General features: G+C 57.2%; 1 protein-coding gene across 1 annotated transcript in view; it reads right to left on the bottom strand.

Moving 5' to 3' along the window:
* Positions 1-20,896, bottom strand: part of CLIC6 (chloride intracellular channel 6) — a 30,628-nt gene that overhangs the window by 7,712 nt on the left and 2,020 nt on the right. The window contains exons 2-5 of the mRNA XM_036351882.1: positions 3,046-3,155; positions 2,140-2,265; positions 1,198-1,304; positions 228-409 (exon numbers count right to left, since the gene is read on the bottom strand). Coding sequence (XP_036207775.1) covers positions 228-409; positions 1,198-1,304; positions 2,140-2,265; positions 3,046-3,155 — 525 coding nt within the window. The remainder of the gene's footprint in view (positions 1-227; positions 410-1,197; positions 1,305-2,139; positions 2,266-3,045; positions 3,156-20,896) is intronic.

Consider the following 20,896-nt stretch of genomic DNA (forward strand, 5'->3'; position numbering starts at 1 on the left):
ATCCCACTCAGCAGGTCCCAGCCTCAGCGTCAGACGCCGGTGTGACCACGCACCCCCTCCCGTGGCGTTCACATGGAGAGAGCGACGAGGACGCCCCGAGGACGGAGGACACCTGACCCCGCGTGTCTGAACCGGTGGCCGGGCTCCTCGCATTCCGGTCGTGCGCTGTCCCCGGCCACGAGTCAAACGTGCGCGCGCAGCCCCGTCCGGGCGGCGGAGCCACCGACCTTGATGATGTGCAGCTTGGGGAGCAGGTTGCAGTCGGCCAGCGTGAGCTCGTCCCCGTCCAGGAACTTCCTGCCGGACACGGCCACGTCCTCCGCGCCGTTGGCCTCCACCTCGTCGGGCAGAGGGCTGGTCAGGTAGTCGTCCAGCCGCCGCAGGGCCCGCAGCAGGCTCTTCTCGTGGCCTAGGGCAGAGGGGGACGACTGAGCGACAAGGGGGGTCGGCTCCTCCCTCCAGAGGGCAGGGAGGAGGCTGGCGTGGCCTCACTCCTCCCGGGAAACAATTCTGCCGCCTGCCCCGCGCTGCTGCCTACAACCTGCTGCCGTCTACCCCCCACAGCCGCCTACACCCCACAGCCGTCTACCCCCACAGCCGCCTACACCCCACAGCCGTCTACCCCCACAGCCGTCTACCCCCACAGCCGTCTACCCCCACAGCTGTCTACCCCCACAGCCATCTACCCCCACAGCCGTCTACCCCCCACAGCCGTCTACCCCCACAGCCGTCTACCCCCATAGCTGTCTACCCCCACAGCCGTCTACCCCCACTGCCGCCTACCCCCACTTCTGTGTCTAGAACTCACTCATTTCTTCCCAAGTCTTTATGGAAACCCTATCGTGGAGCAGGCCCTGGCGGCAGCATCCCTTAAACTGACTCCAGGTCAGCTGGGCACAGCACGCGGGCCGAGTGGTTCGCCCTAAAACAGCGTCGCCAACCGCTGGTCCGTGGGCCACTGATGGTCCGTGAGGTCCGAAAGGTTGGCGACGCTGCCCTAAACATGGTGCTTTCCGGCTTCCAAGCCCTAGAAGCGCGGTGTCTCTGAAACCCACTGCAGGCCCAGGTGGAGGCACTTTTCCTCATCGCTAGACACAGGCCTCCCCTGTGCCATGAGGCGCGGTTCCCGGGACCCCGAACCACACAGAGGCCGAGGGGAGGCTGGAAGCAGAGCCCCGGGAGGCGGCAGGCACTCACTCTCGTGTGCGTCCTTCTTGGTGTTCTTTATAAACGCTGAGAACTTGGCAAACACGTCATCCCCGGCGGAGTTAGACTCAGGGTGCTGGGTCCCCAGCTTAGGGTACCTTGAAAAATTCAACATGGGGACATGGGGATGTCACAGGAGCGATATTTGAACAGGGATGACACCATGGGGGGGGGGGGGGGGGTCTTTCTCCGAGTGGATACAAAAACAAAAACTTTCCCTGAGTGCTGTCCTAAGCGTTTCGTCTCCAAGGCCTGGAGCCACCAGGGCAGGGAGAAAGGTCTAACCCAGTGGTCGGCAAACTCATTGGTCAACAGAGCCAAATATCAACAGGACAACGATTGAAATTTCTTTTGAGAGCCAAATTTTTTAAACTTAAACTATATAGGTAGGTACATTGTTATTAACTTAATTAGGGTACTCCTAAGGCTTAGGAAGAGCCACACTCAAGGGGCCAAAGAGCCACATGTGGCTCGAGAGCCACAGTTTGCCGACCACGGGTCTAGACTGATTGCTCTCGGCCTGAGCACAGGGCTCACCTGGCCGCACTGGTCTTCGCTCCCTCCCTACTCAAAGGAAGGTGCGGGCCTAGAAGGTTCCATTCCGGGTCCAGGCTCCAGGGCATGGTATGCCAGCATGCTCTCTCCTTCCTTCCAGCCAAGCGCCTAGGACGTGGCCCACCCACACGGCACCGACCACCCCCCACTTCCTGCCTTCGAACCAGACCTGCCAAGCTGCAGGCTCACAGCAAAGCCCGGGCCGCCTTCACTGGGCGGTGGGGTGGGGGGGGGTTCTAGTCCCACCCTGTTGGCTGTGGCGCACCCCGGGGGTGGGGGGGCGGGCAGCGAGGAGTGACTCCCACGGCCAAGGCTTTCGAGCTGCCTGGGAAGCGGGTACAGTGGGGACCGGCCGTGAGGCTGCCCCCTAAGGCCTACCTCGGGGGAGCCAGGCACTCCTCCAAGAACTCCTCGATCTTATTCACGTCCGTCTTGACTTCCCCATCGAACGTCATGAAAGGCGGGTTGGTTCCCGGAGCGAGGTTCTGCAGGTCCGCGGGCTTCCTGAGGGGAGCGGGGCCGGGGGTGCAGACAGCAGCCTTGGTCGGCAGCCGCCAGGGCCGAGCTCCGTTTCCAAGGCATAGCGTGTCCCCCCCATTAAAGAGAACCCACCGTTGAGAGCGTAGAGGAGACGGGGCCTTGTGTGTGTCTCAGGGCAGTGACCGTGTGGCCCGCTCTGGACACGGAGGTGAGAGTGGGCTCTCCCCAGGCCCGGCCAGGAGTGGAGCTCACGGGCCTGTGGGAAGCTATGGCTGACCAGGAACTGGGGAACAGGTTCCTTCTGGCGCCCCAACTCATACTCCTTCCTGATTCCCTCTGACCCGGGCCTGTGACTGCTGCTCACCCACAGTCGGGCCAACGCGGGGTCCTGGCTGAGGATGGACATGCCCGGATAGCGCCGTGTGTGTGTGTGTGTGTGCGTGTGTGTGTGTGTGTGTGTGTGTGTGTGTGTGACTGCTGCTCACCCACAGTCGGGCCAACGCGGGGTCCTGGCTGAGGATGGACATGCCCGGATAGCGCCGTGTGTGTGTGTGTGTGTGACTGCTGCTCACCCACAGTCGGGCCAACGCGGGGTCCTGGCTGAGGATGGACATGCCCGGATAGCGCCATGTGTGTGTGTGTGTGTGTGTGTGTGTGTGTGTGTGTGTGTGACTGCTGCTCACCCACACTCAGGCCAACGCGGGGTCCTGGCTGAGGATGGACATGCCCGGATAGCGCCATGTGTGTGCGTGTGTGTGCGTGTGACTAAGCCGTTATTTCGATAATGCAGGAACCCTGTCTTACCTTTTCAGGTCCACTGTTGTCACATTAAATATGACGCCCTTCAGCCAGAGAATCATGAAGAGGCGCTGAGAGAAGGGGCAGTTGCCAATGCTCTCCCCGTCACAGCCGGCCTGCAAGGGGAGACCACGTGGGAGCCAGCCCCGCAGCCACCGATGGAGGCCGCAGTGCGCACCCAACCACCGCACGTGTGTGAGTGGTCACGGTGCTGTGAATACACCTCCCTAGGCCTCTGGGCCAAGGGGGAGGGGGGGGAAGGGCGAGGACACCCGCACACGTGTCCCCCCCGCCCCCCCCGGCCACGAATACCCGCCTCGCTGGGCCTCCAGTAGCCTTGCAGAGTGTAGGCGGTAAGAGGGAACTCCCTTTGTCACCAAAGGCAAAGCAGAAGGCGCTCTGTCCCTGCTCGCCTCTCCATCACATACCTCCCCCTCCCCCCCGCCCCCGGGTGGCTCTCCATCCTCTCCTGCACACACCTCCCCCACCCCCACCCCCCGCCCCCGGGTGGCTCTCCATCCTCTCCTGCACACACCTCCCCCACCCCCACCCCCCGCCCCCGGGTGGCTCTCCATCCTCTCCTGCACACACCTCCCCCACCCCCACCCCCCGCCCCCGGGTGGCTCTCCATCCTCTCCTGCACACACCTCCCCCACCCCCCCCCCCCCGTGGCTCTCCATCTTCTCCTGCTCACACCTCCCCCTCCCCCCCCCCCCGCCCCCAGTGGCCCTCCATCCTCTCCTGCACACACCTCGCCCTCCGCCCTCTGGGGTGACCGTGCTGAGAACAGACCATCAGCCTGTCCCACCGAGACACCGTCCCGCCCTCTGGGCTGTGCTCGGCTGGGAAGGGGGACTGGGACCACCTGCGCCCTGAGCGCCCTGGACACGATGCAACTTTCTGAGCTCCCTGGGGCCTGCACAGCTTCCACCCCTGCCTCCGATTCCCGGGAGCAGAGAGATGGGAGCCATTGTGCGCACACGGTAGATTATGACACAGGGGGCGCCCAGGGCGGAAGGTAATGAGACCATTCCTCTGGTGACCCGAAGCCGGTCACATCCACCCACATCCCCAAACGCAGGCACAGCGCGTACTGAGCATGCGCCCCACGGAGGAGACAGGCTGGTGGAGAAGAGAGGGGGACACGGGAAACGAGGTGGCGGAAGTCCATCTTCCTCACACCACAGGTCTCCGGCGAGGTTGTGGTGCTGATAAGATGACAGTGGAGCCCGGTAATTGAGTGTTGTGTGGACCCAGGAACCAGGAGGTCCCGGTTCGATTCCCGGTCAGGGCACATGCCCGGGTCGCGGGCTCGATCCCATGCAGGAGGCAGCCGATCCATGATTCTTTCTCATCACTGATGTTTCTCTCTCTTCCTCTCCCTTCCCCCTGTCTAAAAAAAAGAAACAAAAGAAGGGAGGGAGGGAGGGAGGGAGGGAGGGAGGGAGGGAGGGAGGGAGGGAGGGAGGGAGGGAGGGAGGGGCCTCAGGAAAACTGGGCCGTTTCAGGAGGGCTTAGCGAGGTGGGTCCCTGACTTCGGTGTTAAGTCACCGGGAGCGGCTGTTAGTAACGAGATGCCCCTACACGTCAGTCAACAAGAATGAAAGACCCACAACCCAACTTTAAAGCCCTGATCAGCCTGTCCACCAAAGGTGGAACGCCAGTGGCCCTGAGCACACAGGAAGGTTCTCGCCGTCATCAGCCAGCCGCCGGGCAAGCGGGAACCACAGAGGGACCCGCTGCACAGCTGCCAGGCGGCTACAGCGGAGAGGCCCCTCGGGTCTTCCCGGGACGTGTCCACGGAGCCGGGTCCCTTCCCTCGCAGACAAGTCCACGGCACGAACAACTGACTCTAGAGTTTGAGGAACACCCTTCCTGGTACGAGAGGACCTGAGGGTCACCAGCCACCAGCACGCGGCGTGTGGAACGGCTGTGCTTAGAAATGCACGCCCCACGCACCCACGTGGACCGGGGCCTCTGCACCCAGCACGCACCACACCTGCCATTTGGAGGTCGGGCTGGGGAAATGTGCCACCCCAGCGAGCAGCCTGGCGGGTGGGTGGGGGACACTCCCTGGACTTCCCTTTGCTCCCACATGGAAGCACGCGCAGGGAGAGCTGGGATCTCTGACCCTGACACTCACCCGGTGGCTCCCACAGGCCCAGGCCGCGGGCCTGGCACCCAGCAAGCACTGGGACAGCGACAGGGCTCGGCTCCCATGGCTCCTAAGCACCTGGAGCTGGTCATTCCAGAGAGCGCCCCCCTCCCTCCTCCTTTTCGGGGCACAGGTCTACGAGCCTTCCCCTTCCAGAGGCTCCTGGCTCCCAGTAGGAAGAGATCACCCCGTGAGTGACATCCACCTCCACCGTGAGGGAAGAGAATAGATGGTGGGGGAGAGGGGAAAGGGGAAGGGAGAGGGAGCAGGGGAGGTGAGCGGAAGGGAGGGCGGAGGAGAGAGGGAGAGGTACGGAGAGAGTGCAACGCCCTGAGTCCAGGGCAGCACTGTCCTCCCCGAGCCGCTCGCCTCGTGGTTTGACTGAAAACGCAGTCTAAATAGATGGGAGCTCCCTGCCTTTGAGAAATTCTGTAAGTTCAAAGACGTGTGTAATCCTTTCCATTTGCCTGGCAAGCTGAAGTTTGCATTTGGACGCAGCATCCCTTGTCTGGGAGGCAACATGGTCAAGGTCATGGTCACAGGGAAGGTGCTACTGCAGCCAGACCAGACCAGACCAGGAGGGGCGGGGGAGGGGGACGGAGTGGCAGGGGCCCCCCTTCCTAGGAATGTGTGGCCTTGAGCAGTTCGTTTGCTCTCCCTGAGCCTCAGCTTCTGCATTTAAAGCAGGAAAACACTGCTGCCCGCTGCACAGGACTCTGTGTGAGATGCCGGGTCTCCGGGCACCCATAAAGGCAGTGATTATTGTCATTATCATCATCAACATCATCATCGTCACTCTTCCAAACCCGTGAGCACAGAACAGGCAATTATGGAATTTAGGGTCCTTTTAACAAGGCTCGATCCGTCTGATTTTCATGCCAACCCGTAGAATCCTTGAAGAGCCGGTCATTTCCCCCCAAAAAAGAGCAACGCCTCCAATACCTATCCCAAGGGGGATTAACAACTGAAGTCATTTCCTTAATCGCAAAAGCAGACAGGTCTTCCGCCAGGAGGCAAGAGAGCAGGGCCCTGGCCTGGCCCTGGGGTCTGGGAGTCCCCCAGCCTCCGGGCAAAGGCCCAGGGGACCGGGCATCCAGGGAGCTGGGGGTGCCTGGCCCTCCTGGCCTCCTGCAGGGCAGACACTGCAAGGGGACACTTCCTTTGCAAGAAACCGTAGCAAAGGCCTCTGCTGGCGGAGGTTAGAGGGCGAGGCTCCGTCTGACTTTTGCAGTTGCCCTGAGGGAGCCTGAGTGGACCCCATTGCCGGCGGTCCACTGTCGCCTGGGGAGGGAAGTCCACGCGATGGGGTGTAGGCAACACGCCCCGTTGGGATCTGAGGTTCAGCATGAAGGAAGGTTGTCGTCACACAGGGAGGACCCACAGCCTCACTCACCCTTCCCTGTCCAACGACAGCGTTTTTGAAGGAAATGTCCTCCCAACTCCGTGATTCCTAAGGCGACTTTTCAAAACCAGTAACAGCAAACGCGTACCGCTCTGATTCCACGGAGGGTCCCACACCATCACGGGCATCCTGGGTTCAATCCTCACAGACTCTTGCAGGACGTCCTGTTCCTAGTCCCATTTTACAGATGAGGAAACTGAGGCTCAGAGAGACGCCGTAACCCACCCGAAGACACAAGCAGGATTCGACGAACAGAGGTCTCCCTTGTCTCCCAGACTGGATCCAGGCACCGGCCCAGCTCCTTTCCAGGCCTCGAGGTGGAAGCCAGGCCTTTCCCAGCCTTCACTGACAAGCAGTCTATCCCCCCCGCGGTGTCTCCTCCTTTGAAATCTCTCCGCCCTGGTCTCCAGCCTCCACCCTGCCTCCCGCTGGGTCTTTGTCTGGCATTTCTGGGCCTGAATCCTGCTGGCTGCATCCTGATAAGACGCCATTTCCTAAGACCGCTCTGCTGGATGCTATTCAGGCACCAACTGGAACGACCCTGCTCCCAAGCAGGTGCCCAGGGCAGGGACCCCTCCAGTGCAGGCCTTCCTCCTCCATGATGGGGGGTCAGGTGCTGCCCTCAGGGTGGGCGGCAGTGACTGTGACATGATGTGGAAGACACACGGAATCATGCCGGACACTCAGAAACCAATAATCCCCCTCCCCCTCCTTCCTTCCCCTCCTCAGCCCTCCCTCCCTCACCTGTCCATCGCTCCTTATTCTGTCTTTCCTTCCCTCCTTCCTGCCTTTCCACTTCCCAATCGATGCCAGTCAAGCCAGTTACGCTCTTCAAACACGACCCCCTCTCAGGCCCTGCTGTGCCCTCCACCTTCCCATGTCACCTTCCCCTTCAGAACAACTGTGTTCCCCGCCCTGTCCCTCCCCCCCACCTCCCCGCCACGAGCTCCCACGTCGGCCAGTGGCTGAGCCCTCCCCTCCGAGTCCCCTGCTCCCTCCGACTCTGGGCAGCTTCCTGCCCCCTTTTCTGCAGGGAGCTGCCAGTTCAGCACCGAGTTGTTTACTAATTACTTCCTGTTGGTCACATTCCTGGGGTGGCCTCTGCCCAGAACCAGTGACCGCCCCGGAGAGCCTGCCACTGCTCACTTCGTCCCACTCCCGACAGCGCCCACGGCCCGGCCCGGCCAGGCCCACGGAAGTCCCTCCGGCACAACTCACCAGGGAGCAAATGGCATTCCTTTCCCAAAGAAGCCAGGCCCCTCCCCGCGGAGAACGGAGCCCCGGAGGCCCCCAGCCCACAGGGTCCCCAGTTGTCCCCGGAACCATCGCCGCTCTGTCCTCTGCACAGGCGTCCGCGCCCGTTTGCTCCCTCTGTAGGGAACTCCTGCTGGGCCTGAAGGGGACGGTGAGGGTGACAGCGCATTGCTCACCCCACACTGGGGCGCAGACAGGCTTTCTGCCCGACTCACAGCACGCGGAGCCCCCACCCCCATGCGGGCCTGGCACCCGCCCGCAGAAACCAGGGCACCCTGCAAAGCCACACGCCCCCGCAGGCACCCACCGCGTCCTCCAGCAGAGCGGGCCGGGGGCGGGTGCTCGGAGAAGGAGCCCGTGGGACCGGCTCCTAGCAGGCCTCACAGCCACGGAGCACGGGCCGCGTCACAGGGCCAAGAATTGGGTCTGGAATGTTCTTCCAGGCAGGTGGACGCAGATGCCTGACCTTGGCCGTGAAGGACTTTCCGTAAAAGCACCCAGAGAGCACTGCGCCCTCAGCAAGGACGCGTCCTGCAGTGGAAGGACGGTCAGGCTTGCCCTCGCATTCCAGGCTCGGAGAGGTCACGGCGAAGGTCACGGCGAGGGTCACGGCGAGCTCAGGATCCGGTGGGACAAGCTCAGGAGCCGCTGCGGACAATGCCACCAGCTGACTTTCCAAGCAGGTCCGCCCTGACCACAGCTCATTCTGGTCATGGCCGGGGCGGCGCTGGCACAGTGAGAACCAGCTCTGAGACCGCCTTCTGGTGCAGCAGGCCCAGGAATGGCCCCCGAGGTGGCCACAGGCTAACACGCAGAGCCCGTGAACATGTCGCCTTCCGTGGCACTCGGGCCTTTGCCGTGCGTCAAGGCTGTAGACCTGAGGCGGGGGGCGAGCCTGGACGTGCAGGGGGCCAGTCGGATCCCGCCAGCCTTAGAAGTGAGGGCGCCCCCAGTGCGGCGGGAGGACCTGGCGAGGGAACAGCGCTCAGAGATGGGCTCTGAGTGTGGAGGGGGAGCGTGAGCCAAGGCTCAGGCGGCCTCCAGAAGCAGGGAAGACAAAGGCACAGATTCCCCCCACGGCCCCCGAGAAGAGATGGGGGCCGCCGAGGCCTTAATTTTAGCCGAGAGACCCATGTCTTCTGACCAATGGAGCTGTAAGATGGTAAGTGTGAGCTGTTCTAAGCCACCAAGTGGGGTGATTCTAATCTAACCCTTTTGCTGTTGGCGCCCCCTAGTGGTCTGGAGATGCACGTTCAGACTCACCACCACTTATACCGCGTCCATCCCCAATTAGGTTCTGTTGGGAAATGTCACCAGTTCCATTTAACCCCTATCAGAGGCTAAACCTTCCCAACTGGCCCAGGACTTAGGGTTCCTGGACCCTAGGATTTTCTGCTTTAAAATCGGGAAAGTCCTGGAAAGACTAGGGTGTGTGGTCTCCATCCCCAGCCACAGGGACCCGGACAGCAAGCCTGTAGGACCGCGCCTTGATTTGGGATCAGCAGCGGACCTGCACACTTTGTCCTGGCAGGGAGTTGACGATGGAAGGTTTGTGAATTACTTCTCCCCTCTCGGAGCAGTGGAGAGAGGAGGGAGGAGGCGGGTGGGGCGGGTGGGACAGAGAAACCATAGACAAGAGATTCTCGTTTCCTCTCAAAGTGTTCACATTCAACTTTCTCTATTTGTTTGGAATTCTCTAGCTCTTTCGCAAAATTCTTTAGAAAAACATGTAGCTTCCTGCCCTGGCTGGTTTGGCTCAGTGAATAGAGCATCGGCCTGTGGACTGAATGGTTGGAGTTCAATTCCCATCAAGGGCACGTACCTCGGTGCAGGCTTGATTGCCAGCCCTGGTCAGGCGCGTGTGGGAGGCAACCAATCAATGTCTCTCACATCGATGTTTCTCTCCATCGCTCCCTCTCCCTTCCACTCTCTCTCTCTGAAAATCAATGGAAAAGCCCTACCAGTTTGGCTCAGTGGATAGAGCGTCGGCCTGCGGACTCAAGGGTCCCAGGTTCGATTCTGGTCAAGGGCATGTACCTTGGTTGCGGGCACATCCCCAGTAGGATGTGTGCAGGAGGCAGCTGATCCATGTTTCTCTCTCATCAATATTTCTAAATCTCTATCCCTCTCTCCCTTCTTCTCTGTAAAAAAAAAATCAATAAAAATGTATTTTTTAAAAAATCAATGGAAAAATATCCTTGGGTGAGGATTAAAAAAAGAAATATGTAGCGTCCTGAAAAAATAAAAAAGTATCTTTTTCTATTTTTCTTTGAAATATTTATAAGTTTTAAGGAGGCCAGAGGCCTGGAACTGTCTATTTGACAAAGAAGAAAATCTACTACCTTGAAGACAATGAGGTTGGTCTCAGCTTAAGAAAGTTCTGTGGGTTGGGGGCTGGGGGGCTGGTCTGTCTATAATACTTCTTGTTCAGACTGAAACTAGTCAGTTAATCAGAAACATCGTAAGGTCATTGAGGGAATTCTTATGAGAGGGGTGGAGAGCTTTCCTTTTCAGACTGAAGGAGGCGAAGTCCGAGCTTTGCGTTAAGTTTTCAGGAAGAAGGCAGGGATCGCCGGGGTGGTGTGAGAGGAAAGATCTGGAAGAATCCACCTGTCAGGAAATGCCTTCACCAGCCTTCCGTGCAGGCCTGGACTCAGAGGGCTGTCGGGGAAAGCCGCAGCCGGTGCGTCAGTGGTGGTGGTCACTCTTGCCTTCCCCAGGGCCATCCTGGGACAGAGCCCCCACGCCGGCGACCTCTCCCCTCCCCACAGTGTCCGTTCCCCAGACACAGCAGGGAAGGGTCCGTGTTGGTGGCTCCCTCCGCAGCTTCCGGCAGGTGTTGGAGGACGTGGCAAAGCCGAAAGAACGCTCGTGCCTCACTTTATGAACGTTCACTTTGTAAATGTGTGCTTGTCAGGTGTCTTTCCAAAAAGTCCCAGCATGCGTGAGAAGCTGTATTAACTACTACAGCTGGTTGCTATGGCTACGGAAGATTAAAAACTCAAAAATAAATTCCAGAGGACCCAAAGTAGCTTAAGCAATCTTAAGAAGAACACAGCTGAAGGCATCACGCTCCTTGATTTGAAACTATGTTACAAAGCTACAGTGCTCAAAACAGTACAGGACCGGCATAGAAAACGGGAGCATCGCTCAACTGAACAGAAGCGAGAGCCCAGAATTAAGCACACGAATACGCGGGCAATTAACTTACAACAAAAGAACAAAGCAGAGCAATGGGGACGGGCAGTGTCTTTAATAAATGCTGTCGGGAAAAGTGGACGGCCACGCGCAAAAGAACGAAACTGGACCCCTGTCTACACTGCACACAGAAACTAACCCAAAACGATGAGACTTGAATGTAAAACCTCAAGCCATAAAAACCCCAGAAGAAAAATATAGGCGGTAAGTTCCCGGACACCAGTCATGGCGATGACTTTTTGGGATTTGACATCAAAAGCTAAGGCAGTGATGGCGAACCTTTTGAGCTCGGCGTGTCAGCATTTTGGAAAACCCTAACTTAACTCTGGTGCCGTGTCACAGATAGAAATTTTTTGATATTTGCAACCACAGTAAAACAAAGACTTATATTTTTGATATTTATTTTATATATTTAAATACCATTTAACAAAGAAAAATCAACCAAAAAAATGAGTTCGCGTGTCACCTCTGACACGCGTGTCATAGGTTCGCCATCACTGAGCTAAGGCAACCAAAGCAAAACTAAACCCGTGGGACTACATCCAACTAAAAAGCTTCTGCACAGCCAAGGACACCATCAACAAAATGAAAAGGCCACCTACTGAATGGAAGAAGATATCTGCAAATCAAATATCTGATAAAGGGGTAATATCCAAAACACATAAAGAACTCATACAACGTCGTAGCAAAAAAATAAATAAAATCCAATTAAGAAATGGACAAAGGCTCTGAATATTTTCCAGAGATGTCAGACGGCTGAACATGCATGAAAACATGCTCCATGCCACGGACCATCAGGGAGTGCAAAGCGAGACCTCCCTTCACACCAGTGAGGACTCTGATTTTCAAAAACAAGAACTAGCAAGTGCTGGCGAGGACGCGGAGAAGCGGAAGCCTGTGCATGTGGATGGGAATGTGAACCGGGGCGGCCACTGTGCAAAAGAGGATGAAGTTTCCTCTAAGAAATTAAAAGCAGAACCACCATATGACCCAGCAACTCCCCTTCTGGTATTTATCTGAAACACAGAAACACTAACTCAAAAACACGTGTGCACGGCCATGCCTGCCGCAGCATTACGTACAACAGCCCAAACAGAAGCCACCTACGTGTCCCTAACGTGTCACAGTCCTGCTGCGGCCACGCCCACTCACAGCTCCAAATCCAAGCCGGAACCCCATCATTCAGCTTGACGTTTGGGGGAAAGGAAGGCTCAGAAACTGGGGTTCAAAGCTGAGGTGGCAAAGCACCGCTCTTCACGCAGAACAGCGTGACCACGGTCACGGGGTAGGCGCCTGGGGGTGGCCTGCACAGGGAGCCAGTCCACCTCGGAGGAGCGTGGCCGTGGGTCGGTGAGTGCTCTCGTGGGCCTGCCGTGGATCTAAAGGAAAAGGAGGGAGTTCGCGGGTGTACAGGGGCATTCTGACCCTAAGGGGCTACCCGCCTGAGCTGGCCCAGCCCACCGCGGGCACCACGTCACCCTGAGTGGACGGCAGAGACGACATGAGGAGACACCAGCACCAATGCGACAGGGAGGGCCGGCCCCTCGGGCACTCTGGGGGGACGGGGTGCAGGCAGCCGCCGCCTTGGGGAGAGGCTGCCATCGCTGCCGGCATCTGACACGCCTGCCGGGTCCCGGAATTCCAACTCTGAGTCCCCTCAGCGCGGTGGGGACCCTGTGGCCTGGCATCTCTGTCCTGAGAGGCCACCTACCGGTCTGACCGTCCTTCTCCCCCTCCTGCTGGCTCCTCCCCGCTCAGCGTCCCCCCTCTGCTTCCTCAACCTTGTGCCCAGGAGGCAGGAATCCTCAGTGGGCCTGCCCGCACCTCGGCGAGGAGCAGACGTGGGCACAGGGGCAGTGAGGACAGGCCATCCCGCACCTGGGAGGGAGGCGGCCCCCGGGAGAGAGCTGAGAGCTGAAGGCAGAGGGCGCCCTGCATGTGGGACCCTGGTTATCAGTGCCCGGGCGACTGCCAAGGTCAAGAGGGAAGGCTGTGGGGGCGCCTGCAGGCCAAAGGCCAGCGCTCCCCGCTGTGCCGTCCACTGAGCAGTGCGGCTCAGGGATCACCTGTAAGGCTCCTCCGCGTTCTTAACTTTTCTGCCAGGCAGAGGGATGCTGCCTGGACAGGAACCCACCCAGCCACCCAGCCGGCCACTGTCTGCCCCCCCCCCTTGCCTCCCCTCGTCCGCCCCCTAGTGGAGCCAGTGAGGACGGCAGCAGCCACAGGGCCAGGCCCAGGAGCAGGCTCCCTGCAGAGGGCGTCAGACCCATCCAGCTCCCCCACGGAAAGGGGCCACGCCCCCTCCCCACCCCCTCCCCACGCCTTCGCGGTGCTGTTTCCTGGCTCTGCGGCGCACCCTGTGGCACACGCGTTACGCACCCCCCGCCCCCCGACACCCCGTGAGCCCACGGAGGAAAACGCTCAGAGGGCAGCGAGGCCCCGGCAGAAAGGGCAGCGGAGCACTTCTTCTTAAATGAATAAAAGCTCGCACACCTGGGAGCACGTGCTAGCAGCAGCTCGACTTCACCTGCAGAGGCAGCCAACGGTTCAGGTCCGTCCCGTCCGAGTGCTGTGGGCGCGCTCCCCTCCCCTCCCGGCCCCGGCGCCCTGTCCACCTGCCACCACTGAGCCAGGGGGGCCCAGTGGTCCCTCACGCCAGACCGCAAAGGGGATCACGCCGTCCCCATGGAAGCACGCTGCCCAGAACCTCAGCATCACTTCACCGTCCTTGCAGCGCGGCCTCGCAGCGTATTAGAGCTGACGGCTTCCTGGAAGCATAGCTCTGGCCTTTCCGAAAAGCCTCTTCGCCCTAACTACTCCCCCACGACGGGCAGTGCCTCCTCCTTCCGCCTGTCCTAACAACCATGTGTTATCAGAGGATGGGGGCGGCCACCCTGGACCCACGCAGCTTAACCCCTGAACCAACCCGCTCTTCGCTGTAAGCTCCGGCCCTGGGTTCGTGATGTTCTTGTTCATGTCACCGTGGGTGGAACCGAGCCACAAGACGTACACGCACGACCACGTGGAACTCGCTATTTATCCTCATGTACGAATTAGGCTTTGAAACTCCAGGGCTATTTTTAATCCTTATTTAATAATATGGCCCGATACCAACAGAAGCTTTTACGCGGAGATGAAAAGCTATTTCCCTGTAAAACTCTCACAAGGAATTATTACAACAAAGGGCCGCCTTGTTCCGGAAAGCCTGCTTCAGAACGCAGCCCAGCTTACGGACCCGGAGGTTTAGGTTCCTGAGTGGCCACGCAGTGAGTCACCGGGAAAAACGCGGGCGGAAGCGGAGGCCTGGCCACAGGGAGTCCTCCATCCCCTCCCTCCCCCCTCCCTCCACCCCCCACCCCCTACCTGCACTCTGCGAGCAGCCCCGAGCCTCTCCCCTTGACTGTCTCTTCGCTCACCGGATTTCAGCAGCTTGAACAACATAAGCCAAGTGTCCCCTTACCTGTGGCCTCAAACAAACCACCCCAAAGGTGGGAGACACAAGCAGCTCCTGCGCCCCTGGTCCGGGTCAGGAATTTGGACCAGGCTGGACTAGCAGGTCCTTCTGTTCCGTGTGGCTTCTCTGAGCGTGGGCTCTGCCCCCCCCCCCCGCACCCCGCGCCCCTCTATGTGGAAGAGTGCACGTGGCCGGATAAGTGAATGAGGACAGTGTACAAGCACGAGGCAGGCGCCAAGAATTGGGGGGTCCGTGTTGACGATGTACATGTTGCAGAATGTAGATTTTATAATCCCCTAAGCTCTCTCCCTCTCAGCCAGATGGTTTTTACAGACACCGGCTTCTACTTCTAGGGCAGGAGACGGGGTACCTCATGCACACCAAGAAAGACGTGAGTGAAATGACAATGGGCGTCCTTTTTCACCTTAGATTCCGGAAGTTGGGGGAGCAGACAGAGCACCATACAGTGATAGGGGAGCACAGTGTAGCATAACCTCTTTGAGGAGGAAGTTGAATAAAGGTCATCAAATTCTTAACTGTGCACAGCCTTTCTCCCAGCAACCCCAGTTCCGAGAATTTAGGAGAAAGTCCACGTGGCGAGGAACTGAGCCTCCTGCCAACAGACGTGAGTCAGCGAACTTGGAAGTGGGTCCTCCAGCCCCAGTCAACCCTTCAGATGAGGCCACAGCCCTGCCACCATCCCCATGGCAACCTCATGAGTCAGAACAACCCAACGAAGCTGCTCCCGGATTCCTGGACATTCCTGACGGATTCCTGGAAATTCCTGATGCAGGAAAACTGTGAATCAACAATGTTTGTTGTTTCAAAATGCTAATCAGAGTATTTGTCACAGGGCAACAGGTAACTAACAGTGAGGAAATGCACATGTCTGCTTGGACCCGCACAGAACCCTCTGGGCAGGCGGTGAATGGTTCTCTCTCAGGAGAAACAAAGACAGGCTGGGGCAGGAGCAGGCTTGCTGTTCAATGTATTGTATGTTTTTATATTAATAAATGTTTTATTATCCTAATGTATCACCTTTTTTAAAAAGGTCAGTAAGTACATTTTACAAAAGAATGCCATGGACTACCTGAATGACCAAACTGTGTATAAATATGTTTAATCTCTATTTTTACTTTACTTAAGTCAAGATTATGGACTTGGCAGGCAAAAAAAAAAACAAAAAAAAACAAAACAAATTCTAACAATATATATATATAAGATGTTTAGAGCCTCAAATCTCTCTTCCTGTGACCGACACTGATGCTTTACTCAGCAGCCCCTCTGGTCCGCATTCCTCTGCTACTTGGCGAAATAAAGCTGCATCTCCGTGCTCAAGGCCATGCACCCACCCCAGATAATGAGTCAGAGCAGCTGAGGCGAGGGGCCGCAAACGTTTCCGAAGGAGCCTGATGGGAAGTGTGTCACCTGAAGGCGGGTCGGACACCGCCTCCTAGCTCCTTCTGTTGTGAGGAAAACAGCCGCCTCCCCCAGCCATGCCAGGCACAGAGCCACTTTAGGAATCGCCCCGCGTCAAAAAGAAGCAGAGAAAATCAACAGGAGCTGAGGTTAAAGACATTTAAATGTTTGTTTTGGTTTTTTATTGATTTCAGAGAAAAAGGGAGAGGGAGAGAGAGATGGAAACATCAGTGATGAGAGAGAATCATTGATTGGCTGCGTCCTGCCCACCCCCTACTGGGGATCGAGCCCCCAACCGGGGCCTGTGCCCTGACCAGGCATCGAACCCTGACCTCCTGGTTCATGGGTCGATGCTCAACCACTGAGCTACTGTGGCTGGGCCTGTCTCTTTACTTTAAAGAGCGCTCCTGTCTTCCCTGCCCTCCGCCCCAGAGAGGCTCAATGGACATAGGGGTTCCCATAGGCCCCCCTCTATGTGTCTCCCCAACACAACTGAATCCGTATCTACTGCATTTAGTGACAACCGCTGTGTCTGCAGGCCCCCCCGCTATGTACTCGAACTCCCCTGCTCCTGCCTGCCTTCCTATCGGCCTTACCTGGGTGTCTGCTCTGAGCCACCCCCTGAGCTGGGGGCGGAGAACAGTGGGGAGCAAGCTGCGTGGTCCCTGCTGCCGCGAGCTTCCGCCCAGCGGTCCTGCTCCAGCCGCGGGACAGAACACGTGCTCCGTGTCTGTCCACTGAGCTGCACGGTGCTCCGGGAGGGCGGGGCCCAGCCAGTCTCGAAGGACACTGTGTCCCCACAGCACCCAGCGCTCGGAGGGGATAAGCCCGCGCTGAGTCAGCAGGTCAATCTACGCCGCTGTGACCCCTTGAGCCTATACCTGGAGCAGAGCTTCGCATTGCACACATTCCTTCAAGCTCTAGGTTTCCTCTCTGTGTCTGAAACAAAGGGAAACTGATGCTCACAGGACCGCGTGTGCACTGTCTGAAGGTGCAGACACTCGGGGAGGCGGGTCTCTGCGTGGACGGGACGGAGCCGAGCAGGCCCTGGGAAACCAAGGGTATAAAGGACCCGCTGTGAGGAGGAGGAAGGGGAGGAGGGTGCTCAGCTTCTGAGGAGCTCACGCTGAGGGCGAGCACAGTGGCTCACTTACCCCTCGGTCCAGAGCACACGACCCCTCAGCCCTGGCAGGGACCCGGTAAGAGGATCACCCGTCCCGACAGCCCTGTGGGTTCCAACATCTGTCGCCTGCTGCCCAGATGTGTTCATGGAGAAGCATGTCTCCGGCCCTCCAAAGGGACACTGGGCCGGGACAGGAGGGGACAGGTCTCGCGTCTTGCCTCACTTGGCCCAGTCGTACCCGGAAGCCCTGACTGAGTGCCTCCCAGAAGCCCACGGCCCCGCCAGGGCGAGGATGCTGTGTGGGTCTCTCCGTGTGCACATGCTGTGCGTGCACATGCGTGTAAGAGCCGAGCACACATGACGTCCTACCTCAGCTCCCACCCCAAGTAACCCTCACAAACTTCATACACGTGATTTGTAAGCAAGTTGTGCAAGACACTCAAAACACAAATGACAAAAAATATCATGAAAGTCACAGAAGTGCATTTTTTGCTCATATCCCTTCAGAATCCATAGTCCACACATAGTTATGAAAATAACACCCCCATTCCAAGCTCCTGGGAGACCAAGCCCCACAGAGCAGGTCTCAGCATGCTCTCTCCCGGTGACATGTGCTGAGAGCCATAGCCTACTGGTCTACCAGAGGTCAGTCAGATGCTGCTCCCACAGACTCCCGACCCACTCCCATCCTGCCAAAGGTTGGGTGGTGAGACGAAGCGTGGATGGCTTGATTGACTGATTGACTGATTAATTGATTGAGGGAGGGAGGCATTTCTGGGTGACAAATATGCAAAGGCCATCTCTTTCTCGAGTCTCCCTTGTGCCAGCCTCAGCTTCACCTCCCTGGAGAGCCAAGTATGATGGCAAGTCTCCGAGCCCAGCAGCAGCTCTACATGAATAGTCAAATGTACGGTGTCCAAAACCTAACTTCACAAATTATTAGACTCTGGCCCAGGGCTGTTCACCGGCCACACTGAGATTTTGTAAGTCATGAGAAATCTGCCAGGAAATCCGTACCTCAGACGAACGCACCCCTAGACCCTGCCTCCAAGTATACACAGCGGATCAGGAGAGCCACACCTGTAGGTGAGACTTCCTTGGTGACCAAATCCCCACAGCTATGCACGTCCTCCCTCCATGCTCTGTGGTTGGCATGCTGTCGGCAGTTGCTATTACGCCGGTATGTTATTATAGTCGCTCTTTGTTGTTTTGAGTAAAGAAGGAAAGAACCTTTCTTACTAAATATCGCAAGGCTGCCCTATAATTTGGTGACAAATTAACACCACTTTGAGAAAACAAAACTGAAAACCAGCCCGATCAGCAATTAATTTACCATCCAAACTTCAAGGGAGCTTTCCTCGGCCGGTTCTACACGTTTCTGGTTCTTTTACATCCAAGAATACATTCTCACACATTTATAGGATAAGACAACAAACTAATAAGATGGCAATTCTCACTCCGATGGGCAACATCAACCACCAGGTGGCTAAAACTAGGAGCAGATTTTATTATTACGTATTACTGGGCCCAGGTGTCATTACTTGCTGGTATATTGAGAACCGATACATTTATTTTTAAAAATAGGAAAACATGTAAAAGTTAAACGTTCACAGATAGGATGTGGGCAAAGTCATCTCACACCGCGTTTGCCAGGCTGCCATGTGAGGGCAGGGCATCGTCCGGAAGACACTGTGGCCCTCGCCCTACAGAGCAGCTCTGTGAATTCACACTCCAGCGATGGCAGAGAACCCCCATGACACCCTGCCGGCACCTGCCTACGAAACAAACCCAGGAGGGCAGAGTCAGCGCTGGACTCGAGGGTCCAAATAAAAGGGAGCCCAGAGGAGGAACCTAGGAAAGGCTCACCGGGCAAAGAAACCCCATTCGGAACTGCTCTCAGGATTTCAAATCGAGTATCACAAGCTCAGAAGGTGCACAGTCTCAGGGGTTCCTGCTTGTTTTTCACTCTGGGGCCTTTTGTGTTGCTTTGAAAGAGAATGATTTGCCGGATAAGAAGAAAGTGAGAAGCCTCAGCTGTTCTATGAGACCATCTTAAGTGGCCCTCAGAAGTCGGATCAGGCAGTAGTGGCTTGAAAATCAATCTCACTGTTTGGAATCTGTTTGTTTCCTTAAAGGGGGAGGAAAAAAAAGACTGATGAACTGATCACGGGCCAATCATCAAAGCAAAAACTTCTGGCTAAGCTGCCATGATATGGCCCTGCGTCTGCCAACACTAACCACTCAGGAGCTGGGAAAACAACTTTTTACTTTTCCTCACATTCTGATCTCCGGGGAATCGAGGGGATTAGGTGCCCACAGGGGTTTGCCCCCCACCTCCCCACAAAAAGGTACAACAGCAGGGATGAAGTAGGAAGGGGCTGTTTTGTTTTGTGTTTTTTTTAAATATATTTTTAAATATATTTTTATTGAGTTCAGAGAGGAAAGTAGAGGGAGAGAGAGATAGAAACATCAATGATGAGAGAGAATCATGAATTGGCTGCCTCCTGCACACCCCACACTGGGGCTGGAGCCCACAACCTGGTTATGTGCCCTGACCGGGAATCGAACCGTGACCTCCTGGTTCATAGGTTGACACTCAACCAGTGAGCCACGCTGGCCTGGCAGAAGGGAGTTGTTTCTGAGCAAAAGCAATGAAAGTGTGTGAGCGCTAGCAGACGAGCAGTGACAACCCCTGCTGGTACTACGCTTATTTCAAGCCAGGAACTGTTCTAAGCGCTTCCCTTAGTCCTTAAATCCCCACAACAACCCCACTGGGCAGGTACGATTAGTGCCCCCTTTTATCCATCAGCAACAAAGGCACAGAAAGGTTAAGTCACCTGCCCAAGGTCACACAGTGAGAAAGTAGCAGAGCCAGGATGTGATCCCGGACACCCACCAGCTCTCAGGTCCATGCTATGGGTTACCAGTCTACTCCCTCATGCAGGCAGCCACCCATTCACACCTGCATCGCTCCTGGACTGTGCTCCACGTCGAGATGCAAGGTGAGCCTCACACGGCCCACGGAAAAGGCGGGACACGCAGAGGGTAGGGTCCTGTGTGAGTGGGGCTCCCACAGAGGATGCCCAGCCCAGAGTGGGATTGGGGGCGACTGCCCAGCCCAGAGTGGGGTTGGGGGCGATACCTGCTCTGGATCTTGGACACACAGACAAGCAGGCACGGGGCATGGAGAGGGGGGAGGTCAAAATGTAAGGGCAGAAAAAATGTGTCCTCTCAAAGGAAGTTGGCACAGCGGTACCACAGGTGGCAAAGGGTGGGTATACCCAGGCGATGCCTAGGGGGCAGGAATAACATCATGAAGGGCCTGTGGCCTGGCTAAGGAGTGTGGGCTTATGGGAAATTCTACAATAAACAACTGAGGAACTTTACACCGAGAAATAAAACAATCAGATCTGTTTTCCCTGGGCCACTGCCTATCGCCAAGAGACTGGCTGGGAGACTAGTTGGAAGCTGTTACTGTTTCTAAACTGTATCAGAGGCTGGAACCGTGTAACCCAACGAGCAGGTGTGGGCAGCACCTGACCCAGCTGCCCCCTCCTGGGACTGCCCTGCAGACTGGAGCTCCCCAGGCCTTCCTGGGGGCTGTGCCCGCAGGTTACGTCCTGATACAGAATCTCCCAGTTAAAAATGCTCAGAGCAGCACCTGCTCACCAGGAAGAAGCCAATGCCCGCCCTTTCCTCCCTACCCTCCTCGCCCCTGCCCGCCTCGCCCCTGCCCGCTGCAGAAATTCTCACCTTAATCACCTTGGGAACGTCCCTCTTTCTGCTCATTAGAGTTCGCTTACTTTCCCGCAGGGAGGTTAGGCCTTGCCTGCCTCTAAGCCCAGAGTATTT

Source organism: Myotis myotis, unplaced genomic scaffold (assembly GCF_014108235.1).
Source record: "Myotis myotis isolate mMyoMyo1 unplaced genomic scaffold, mMyoMyo1.p scaffold_m19_p_2, whole genome shotgun sequence".
NCBI classification, from domain to species: domain Eukaryota; kingdom Metazoa; phylum Chordata; class Mammalia; order Chiroptera; family Vespertilionidae; genus Myotis; species Myotis myotis.